Here is a 9,961-nt window from a genome sequence, read left to right on the forward strand (position 1 = left end):
GACAGGCAGTTTGTTATAATAATATATAAAAGCCATCTGAACTTGAGATGCAGATTTAGGAGTCCCAACATAGAGACAAGAACTAAAGCCACCAGAGTACATAAGTTCTAGCAGGAGGTGCGTCAGTCCCCACAGGGGTGATGGAGAGGGCCATGGATCCCCGCAACTTACCAACCCCTAAAAGGTGGCAGAGGAATAAAAACCATTCCTATTAAATGTTGAGTGATAAAACTAGGTATCTAACTGTATATTTTACATTTTTATATTTAAAAAAGTATGTATACATAGAAAAAGACAATTACAATGTTAACAGTGGTTATTCTAAGTGGTTAAAGAAGGGTGATTTTACTTCAACAACAATATAATGGATACATAATTAGAAAATAATTATTAGCTTAATACTAAATTAAACTTAAAATTTACCATTAAACATTAAATTTATCTCCCAAAGTTAAATGGCTTCTCCTTCTCTTACACAACCAGTGTTAAGTAATTGGTCTTTAATCAAACACGCTGATAAATCATAGAAAAGTTGTTACTAAAGATAGAAGAGCTTTTAAACTTCTTTTAATACAAATGATTTAATTTCATAGCTATACATTCAAGTCAATTTCAAAGAAATCAAATTATTTTGGGGATAGGGCAGGTTATTCTAACAATAGTGAAGCACATACTACCGCAATTAAATGGTATCTGGACCACAACACAGAAACTTACCCTCACCCTCCCTTCCACAACAGTCCCGGAAGTGCCGCCTCCTACTGGGTGATGGCTCAGTAAGCCTCTGTTCATGTCGCCGCCACACCCACCACTGACCTTCATTTAGAGCCTGCACACAGGGTAAGGCAAGTCCTGTTACTTTCCCAATGGTGCACATTTTTGTAAAGTTTCTTTAATATGCCACACTCCACAGGACAAAAAAACAACACTTTACAAAATTATGTGATACTGGGAAAATAAGCACACTTGCCTTCTCCCCTACAGTCAGCCACCCAAGATAGGATGGAGTCTGATCTCCAAAGCAGAGTATTTACTGAGGCATGACCCAGAATGGAAGCAGGTGACTGAGAAAATAGCACTTCATGGACCTATAAAAAAGAAAAGGCATATGAACAATATGTAGGGGCCAATGGTTTTGGACCAGAACCCTGACTATGCTTGGAAATCAGTAACTCAAGCTTTAAGTTCATACTAATATAAAGCATCTATTGACAGATAACCTTAAGTTAATGAACTCCAAAAGAAGCCCACCAGCAGATGTCATTAAATAACATCATGTCATGGCATAATGAAGAAAAAAAAGCTCTGGCCTTTAGAGGGAGTCTGAAGGCCAAAGATTCTATCACAAACTGAGTAAATTTTGACAAATCAGACCTGTGGGTTCAATTTTCTCACCTACGAAATGAGGGCATAGTGCTGAATGAGTGGCTTTCAAGCTTTTTTGACTGTGACCCCCAGTAAGAAATACATTTTACATCAGGGTATCTATACATACAAAAATACGGAAAAGTGTCATAAAACATTTCTTCAGAAAAAAAAAGATTAAGTAGTTTGATAAACTCTGATGTTTTTACTATTCTATTTCATATTAATTGCAACACATTGCCTACTAAAAGACTTCTAAGTAATCTTGCACTTGCACTGTAATTGCATTTAATGCATTTAGGCTTAATATTTCCAACTTCAGCCACAGGGTGCTAAATTTTCTTTGTCCTGTGTTTCATAACTGATAACTACTTATTCCTGATGTGTCCTTACCATCCAGCTTGAGAAGCCAGCACCAGGCGCTTTGACCACCTACATAGTATGCTTTAGAAGGTTGTGAAAATCACAAGAGGTAATTAAATATGAATCGTTATTAACATGGGAAGATGCCCAACATCTATTCAAAAGCAACACTTACTGTATGATCTCTTTTGGTAAAAAAAAAAAATAGTAACATTAAACACATTTCTGAAGTCTGCCCAGATATATGCCAAAATATTAACAGTGGACATCTCTGTAGTGATGAGATCAGGCAGCTAGTGTCTTCCTGAGAATTAGAACAAGACACCTCTTCTCCAGGAAGACCCCCATGCTCAGGGTACAGTCTAATGAGCTGAGAACTGATCTGAGCTTCCACACACCACTCCCCCACATATCCTTGGAGGGATGCCCTTATGTTCAGGTAGAATTATGGATAATTTTTACCTATTTATGCCCTTATGCACTGGCTATTACTACAATAAACAGAAATGTTGCTATTTGTTGATAAGAACAATACTTATTTGCAATTTTGAAAAAATATCTTGTTACTCCTTCTAAAACTAATTCCAACTTTACTACTTCTACTGCCCTTATATAATGCCTTATACTTTGATAATGTGTGCACATATTAACTATTTAAATGCATAAATGAAATTAAATCTCTACCCCAACATCATGTGGTACAAAGGTTATATAAGAGACACTACCTGCATTCTAACAAAGTGAAGGTACTTACTACCAGAAATGAGAAGGCACTAAGGGCATTCGTCTAGAAAAATTAAGTCTCTTTATACCACTCAAAAATTCCGTCAGCAAAAGGTCAGTACACACTAGAAAACAATAATAATTGTTCTCCATTTTTTCCCCATTTAATTCCGGATGCAAGATTTATTTCCTCCTTACACTAGTGGGTTCCCAAAACACTACCATATACAATAAATAAAATTGTGAGTGATTCCATGCAGTTAGGCAAAGCAGCTGTAAAATAATAAAACCGCTGGACTAGGATTAAAGGACAACTGGGTTCTTTTCTTGGCTTTGCGGAATCTGTAATTTTACACGAAGCAAAATCACAACGTCTCCGGAGCTCATTTTTCTCATCTCTAAAGGAGGGGATGGGCTAAGAAAACCTCCAAAGGCCCCTTTGAACTTGTGATAGGGCTTTAAGCTCCCTTTCCACTACGGAGAAGCCGATGCCAGTCAGCAGCCAGCAATTTATCCTCTGAGTCGTAGCTAATTGACTTTCTTTACCTTTCTCTTAAAAATGTGCCCAAATAGTTCTCAACTCTAGAAATGTATTTATTCTCAGAAAGGGGAAAAAGCCAATTGGGTTTAAGTATAAAGGCAAAAAACACTAGTCCTTATAAACACAAATTTAAAGAAAAAGGAGGCATCCTAAAGCATCACTACACTGGTGGTTTAAATACTTCTTTTAAAACAAAGATTTCAGGCACAGAAAAACTGCTAACAGACAACCATTACACATTTTGGAGGCATGGAAAAAAACTGCCATTAAGACAGGATTTACTTTCCCCGAAAGCAGCGTAGTTTTAAGAAAACCTCTGAAATTAGAATATTAGGGAGGAATCAACCTCGCTGAAAAGGTCTTTCCAGGGTCCAAATTTAAATGTACTTCGTGTACCACGTACTCGTGTGATTAACTCATCGCTGCACATTCATGCAACCCACACACTTAGCACTCACTTGCACTCCTCCGACTGGTGGCAGCGTGGACGAGTCACAAGATAGCGGAGGGAGTGGAAATTTCCTCTCCCCGGGCGCGGGGCAGGGTCTGGCTTCCCCGAACCGCTCGGCGCCGCCGGCCGCCTCCGCCAGGCCTCGGCCGGCCGGCCGCTCCATACAAAGGCAGCCCGGGAGCTCCGCTCCGGGTAAGGATTCCCAGCTTCCGGCGCCGCTACGGGCGGCAGGCCCGGGCAGCACGTGCGTCCCGCTCCCTGCCCGGAGGAAGAGGCCAGCGCAGGCTGCCCGCGGGCCCCGCGGTCTCCCAAGCAAGCAGCGACCCGCCCGCCCGCGAGAAATGAATGGCTCCGCGCCTCTTCTCCTCCTCCTCCTCCTCCGCAGCCGCCCGTGTTAGACCGGCGGCCAAGGACGAAAACCGCTGCGGACGGCGGAGGCTGCAGTGCTCCCGGGGCCCCGCGCGCGGAGCCGCCTCCCGCCTTTCCTTTCCTGCCCGACCCCGCCCGGCGCCCCCCCGGGCCGCGGCCGACCCCGGCGCCCCACGGCCGCCCGCTTACCCCAGCTCTTGGCGGTGCGCCCCAGGAACTCCCCGGTGGTCGGGTTGTAGAGGAAGAGCTTCCACTCTGCCAGGCTCTGGTGCAAGGACTTTTTCTCTTTCTTCGTCATGGTGTGTGTGCAGACGGCGAGGGGAGCGGCAGCCGCGGGGGTGGAGGCGGGGAGCAGCGCGGAGGCGCGTCCCGGCTCGAGCGGCTCAGCCCGGCGACGGCGGCGGCGGAAGGCGGGACGGCCGAGGACAGCTCCTCGCTGCGGTGCGCCTTCCAGCCGACTGCGCCGCGCCTCGCCGGGCGGCCGCTCGGGCCGGGAGCCTGACGTCTCTGCTCGCAGCAGCCAATCCCCGCGCCGCTCGGCCCGCGCCGCTCGGCCCGCGCCGCCGCCACAGCCGCCGCCGCCTCCCGCCCGGGCCCGGCGCAGCCCGATACGCCGAGGACGCCCCGCCCCCGGCCCCGCCCTGCGGCTCCCGGCCGGCTTGGGGACGACCGGGCTCCTTCTGCCTTGGTCAGAGGAAGCAGAGACTACGCGCAGCAACTTTAAAGGTCCCGAAGGCTTAGTAAGAAGGGAGTTTATAATAACAAGCAAAACGTCGGCGTCCCTGACCGTCAGGTTTCTCAGGAGAAGGACTCTGTAGCGATGCGCGGGCAGCCGGGGCCCGGTGTCCCTTCAGCTCCCGGACGAGGAAAGCACAGAAACGACTCGGGTCTGCTTTCGTCGCCTTACCAGCGGAGGGGCCTTCAGCACCCTCTCCCCGAGCTGCCTCCCAGGCCGTCTGCAGGCGTTCTCCTTTGGGCTCTGACGTGACGAAAGCCGGCTGTAGTCTCTCTGAGGGTGTGTAGTGTGTCACATTCTGCTGCTCAGAGAATGCCCTTCCTTACCTCTTATGAAGATTTAGCCAGAAATCTCGGGCCATTGGACATTCCTTTCTAAATATGCCTGTATTAATTAAATGGAGTCTATTTTTTCCTATATTCTGTTGAATTTATCAGTGCTTTCCTGAAGTTCCTTTTTTCTGCTTTTTTCTCACTCAGACTCTTAATCCACAGGAAATCAATTTTTCGTTTAGGACTGACGCCTAAGTAATGCTCCGGGCTGTTCATCTTTCCCACTGTGGCGGATGCTCACCTTGGTCGGAGCTCCTCGGGTGCAGTCGACGATTTCCTACACGAGGTGGAGCTGAAGAGCACAGTGCTCTATGGCTATTACGAGGGGACGAAAAGACTTAACAGGAGCTGGGGCAAAAGGTGCGATTTTAGAGAAAAGAAATGGAGCACTGCCTCTGTTTTGTTAGAAAATAAAAAAATTATGAACGAAGAAATGTAGCACACTTCTTGTTGTTTGGGAATGATGCATTATAATCCATCTGGAAGTTTAAATAACAGCCTGCAAATGCTTTTCACGAGTATAGGGATACCGAAATTCTGGCATTTCTCTTCTTTCCTCACTTTGCTTATAAAGCAAGCAATTATGAATTACGCCTCCCACAAATAGAAAAGAGAAGAATATATTATTATAAAGTGATTATTTTTTTCCCTCTGCTCCTCAGCTAAATTTATAATTATGACCTTGGGAATCATAACCAAAATCCAATTTTTTAAGACAATGACCTGGAAAGATTTGTAGAAGCATTTTGTAAAATTTCGCATGAAATTAGTACTGTATTAGAAATACCAAAACACCGTGCAAACAGAATAGAATGTATTTCTTTCTTTCATGAAGTTAAAGCGGAACTGAAGAATGGAAGTAAACTATTTTTATCTCACTAAAAATCGAACTAGTTATTAGAGGAGAGCCAAAATACTGGTAGAGTTGATTATGGGCTTTTTAGTTTAGATGAGAGGGAAGATAATAGAGTCTGGAATAAAATACAAAGCCCATCTACTTTATTTATTGTGTGTGTGTGTGAGCGTGTGTGTTAATAACAAGCACACTTTAAAAAATACCTGGCACACAAAGAAAACAAGAAATTTTTCCAGGGATGTTGAATGCTGTCAGAGATTTGTAGTTTGTATATTTTTACTGATCATTAATATGACTTTCATAAGCTGTGCTTTGTGGTTTTCCAAATGAGGATTTAAGTACAAATATATTTCAATAGACATTTCAAAACCCATGCCTAGTTTAGTATGGTAACTGAACCAATAGATTTCAATTTGGGGAAAAGTATTGGTTTCCCTGATACGTGACATTCAAGTGTTATCTAAAAAGAGAAAATAGTGAGTATATTGGCCTACCAAGTATAAGCAGATGAAATAACAAATTTAACCACAGCTGTATTCCCTTTAGGTTTATTTTACTATACCTAAGTCTCCCTTTTAAAAGAGAAATTGCTTTGCCGGATAAAATACAGGCTGCCGACTTAAACTTGAATTTCAGATAATGTATAATTTTTTAGTCTAAGTATTTCCATGCAATACTTGGCACATATTTAGACTAAAAAATTTATTCTTATCTATATGAAATTCAAATTAAACCAGATAATCTGTATTTTTATTTGCTAAATCTGGCTACCCTGCTTGCAGAGGATACCTATGAATCCCAAAGGAAAAATAATAATGATCATTTATACATAATTAAGTCCTAGACCCTGTACTCCTTGCTTAGTGTGATTTATTTCTTAATCTTCACAAATACTCTAAGAAGGAGGTAGTGCTTCCCTAATTTTGTAAATGAGGAAACTGAGGTTTAAAGAAATTAAGTAACTTGCCCAGGTCAAAAAGCAATCAAACAACAGCAGGTTGATTGAAATGCTCTTCTTTTCACAACCGCCCAGTACTGCCTCCCCTGTGATTGATGGCAGAGCTCTGGGGAAACTTCACACAGCTGAAAGAGGCAAAATGAGAGAAACAGTTGTGGGCCCCTGGTTGAGTAAACTCTCCAGTCAGCAGAAGCCATTTTCTACTTTCTGTAGGCATAAACAAACTATTTTGGCTCTTAATTTGCTAAAACTCTTTTAGTTTATTCCTGAATTGTAGAATCACATTCAGAAAAATGTTTTTCAGTTGTTAGAGCTGCATCTTCTTTTATAACAGTATTCTAACTGATGTGACTATGGTAGTAAGTCACTGCAAGGCCATTGTCCTTCAGAGGATAGATATTAAGATCTCCTTAGAAACAGTTGTTTAGCACAAGCAGCAGCTACAATTATGCTGGCATTTTATTGTATTAGAGAAACACAGTTGTAAATACATACTCCTCTTCACAGAAAATGTCCTTTCCCTCACACTGACTTTAATATTGAATGCTTTTACTGATTCTTTAACAAATAGCATCTCTACATCCTTTGCCGATTAAAGGGCAGACACTTGTATTACTGATCATTTTAAATGAACCAGTGTTTTTATAAAGCATGAGCACAGTATCTGGCACAGAGAGTGCTCTGTAAATGGTAGGGTTTTATGGTTATGATTTTTAATACTGTCATCCATTGTTAGGTGTTTTATGAAAAAGTATGATGTGATCTAACAGTATAATTTGCTAAGTGAAAAATAAATTCAAATGACTAACTCAATGTGAAAGATTATTTAATTAATAACTTGGTTATAAAAATTTACAAGTGTGGGTGGAGGCATAGGTGAAACAAGAATGGCAGAATAATAATATTTATTGAAGCTGGATGGGTACATGGACTTTATTATACTTTGTTTACTTTGTATATCCTTGAAATTTTCCACAATAGAACATTTTTAAAAAATGAGGACAAAGGATAGGTGATTTTCCTGATATACATTTTTATGTTCACTTAGTTAAAAAAAACAAAAGAATATAGAGATTTAATGTTTTAAAATAATTATTTTTTTAAAAAGCTGACCTCATAGGAAACATAAGAGCACTTTTTTGTATTCTAATTAGACCTCAGGAAAATTTGAGAAGCTATTGTATCCATAAAACAATAAAAAGCTTATATATATATGAAGCAATCAGAGACAGAGAAATATGGAGATTTACAATAGTTATTTCTACAATTAACATAAGGGCTGAAAAAGAAGGTCAATAGATTCTCCTAAAGTGTAAAGCAAAAAGTCAAGGAGAAACAAGTATTTTTAAAGGTCCAGAGACTATATAGGGTCAATGCCAGAGGGACAATAGTCAACTAATAGTAACAGAAGGTGACAAGAAAATGCAAGGGAGAAAATAATCAGAGAAATAATAAACAAAATTTCCTAGAGTTAAGGAAAGATAGGAGTCTTCAGACTGAAAGAGCTTACTGAGTGCCAAGCACAATAAATAAAAATAAACCCAAACTTAACTATAACCTTGTGATTTTATAGTGCATTTAATATTAAGAGAGGATCCTAAAAGCTTCCAGAGAACAAATAACAGGTCAACCACAAGAAAACACATATGTGATTGGCACCAGTCTTCTCATGAACAACACTCAGTGCCAGAAGCAGTGAAGCACTGCCTTCAAATTCTGAGGCTCATAGCTTACCATACCCAGCTAAGCTATCACTCAGCTGTAAAGGTAAAATGAAGACATGTTCATACATGTAAGAACTCAGAAAGTCTACTTCTCACAAATGCTTTCCAAAAGAATCTATTAAGGATGTACCAATAAAAAGAAAATGGAATCAAAGAATGAGAAAAATATGGGATCCAGGAAAAACCAGTCCTAATAGAAGAGTGAAATGCAAGGAAGGCTTAGAATGACAGCTATACAGCAGGCCACGAGAGCAACTGGCTTTGAACGGAAAAGAATGTCTCAATTAGAAAGTACCACAGAGACTGGGATTAGGATCCTGGACAAATTTAGTCATATGGTGAAGGCATGTACTTCTTTTATTAAGAAGGAAAATTAAAGGCAATTAAAACCAGCAGAAAACTGTATTCCAAATATAAAGCAAACTAAAATGTAGTTTTGTTTCGAGCAATCAATGGAGTGTTTGAAATGTAATTATATAATCTTGATGTCTGGAGCATCCTTTCTAGTGGCACAGGTCTAGTGATATAGACTTGCCTTCTCTTTTTTAACTGATACACTTTGTTCTACAATGAAAACCATTTACACAAAATAGTATAATTGCAGTTTATTGATTTTCAATAGAGTCAACTGAATGACCATTCACAGAACAGAAAGTAATGGTAGAGTTGACAGAGGCAGAGAGGTCTGTGGTGGAGAAAGAGTTGAAGGAAGAAAGTTGAAGGGAAATCTACGTAGAAGTGTTTTTTTTCTTACATAATAAATAAGGAGGTAGCTGTTAAGAATTAAAGGGTTTGAAGATGGTGGAGCTGGAAGTGGGGGGTTAAGTATGTTCTTTAAAGTTAGAACCAATACAAAAGTGAAGTAAATCCTAAATGTATTATTAACACTAAAATAATACTATTACTAACAAACTATGAAATGAAGGATGAAGTGGGGCTTAGTACATAAATACCTTATTTGTCATCTTCCTTGGCAGGGAGTTAATGGTGTTTAAAATTGACAAATACAAAAATAGTCATTTAGAGCTGAGGACAGAGTGACTGCTTAGACCATGCAGGCTGCTATAACAAAATACCACAGACTGGGTAGCTTATCAACAGCAGAAATTACAGTAGGGAAAAAAGTACATTAGTATAACTGGCTCCCCCCATTACAATCTCTGAGACCCACAGTCTCCCTAACTTTTTTTCCTTTGCAAAGGAAATTTTAAGTTCTTCAGTAACAGGGTAAGAACTAACATTTAAATAAATGAGTTACAGGGTAAGAGGTTGAAACCAAATGAAATTTTGCCCTGTGAAGATAACCATTTTGTGTGGTTCAAATTTAAATGTGCCCTTTTCACTGAAAAATACAAATGAAGCCAAAATCATAATTAGGGACTGTAATACAGAATACCTTTAGTTTTTTATACTGATTTTTCTACTTAATTTAACTTCAAAAAACTTTTAAACCCCACAGAGCTCTGTCAAAAACACGTAACAATTTTAAATCATAGAAAGGACTAAGCTATTAATCTGCAGTGAGTTTTTGTTTACTTTGATA

General features: G+C 40.4%; 2 protein-coding genes across 6 annotated transcripts in view; one reads left to right on the forward strand and one right to left on the reverse strand.

The window, feature by feature from the left end:
• Positions 1 to 4,274, reverse strand: part of ATP1B3 (ATPase Na+/K+ transporting subunit beta 3) — a 48,037-nt gene extending 43,763 nt beyond the window's left edge. Inside the window, exons 1-2 of one of the 3 annotated variants that reach the window (XM_036877298.2) lie at positions 3,451 to 3,932; positions 971 to 1,088 (exon numbers count right to left, since the gene is read on the reverse strand). In XM_036877298.2, coding sequence (XP_036733193.1) covers positions 971 to 1,088; positions 3,451 to 3,606 — 274 coding nt within the window. In that variant the 5' untranslated portion in view covers positions 3,607 to 3,932. Of the gene's footprint in view, positions 1 to 970; positions 1,089 to 3,450; positions 3,933 to 4,001 lie in introns of those variants that run through there. The other 2 variants (XM_036877301.2, XM_036877299.2) reach the window with 2 other exon arrangements.
• On the forward strand, positions 4,093 to 5,314 carry LOC118908189 (serine/arginine repetitive matrix protein 1-like). Of its 3 annotated transcripts, none has more exons than XM_036877303.2 (2): positions 4,093 to 4,827; positions 5,028 to 5,314. In XM_036877303.2, the coding sequence occupies exon 1, from the start codon at positions 4,109 to 4,111 to the stop codon at positions 4,628 to 4,630; it is 522 nt and encodes a 173-aa protein (XP_036733198.2). In that variant the 5' UTR covers positions 4,093 to 4,108; the 3' UTR covers positions 4,631 to 4,827; positions 5,028 to 5,314. The 3 variants fall into 3 exon arrangements, with proteins under 3 accessions (XP_036733198.2, XP_036733197.2, XP_036733199.2); XM_036877302.2 differs by having other exon boundaries at positions 5,043 to 5,314; XM_036877304.2 differs by having other exon boundaries at positions 5,063 to 5,314.
• Positions 5,315 to 9,961: the final 4,647 nt, after the last annotated feature.

This window comes from Manis pentadactyla, chromosome 1, assembly GCF_030020395.1.
Source record: "Manis pentadactyla isolate mManPen7 chromosome 1, mManPen7.hap1, whole genome shotgun sequence".
Classification (NCBI taxonomy): domain Eukaryota; kingdom Metazoa; phylum Chordata; class Mammalia; order Pholidota; family Manidae; genus Manis; species Manis pentadactyla.

Excerpts from the sequence above, each read along its gene's own strand:
- LOC118908189 (XM_036877303.2), top strand. The coding sequence starts at position 4,109 with ATGGTGTGTGTGCAGACGGCGAGGGGAGCGGCAGCCGCGGGGGTGGAG.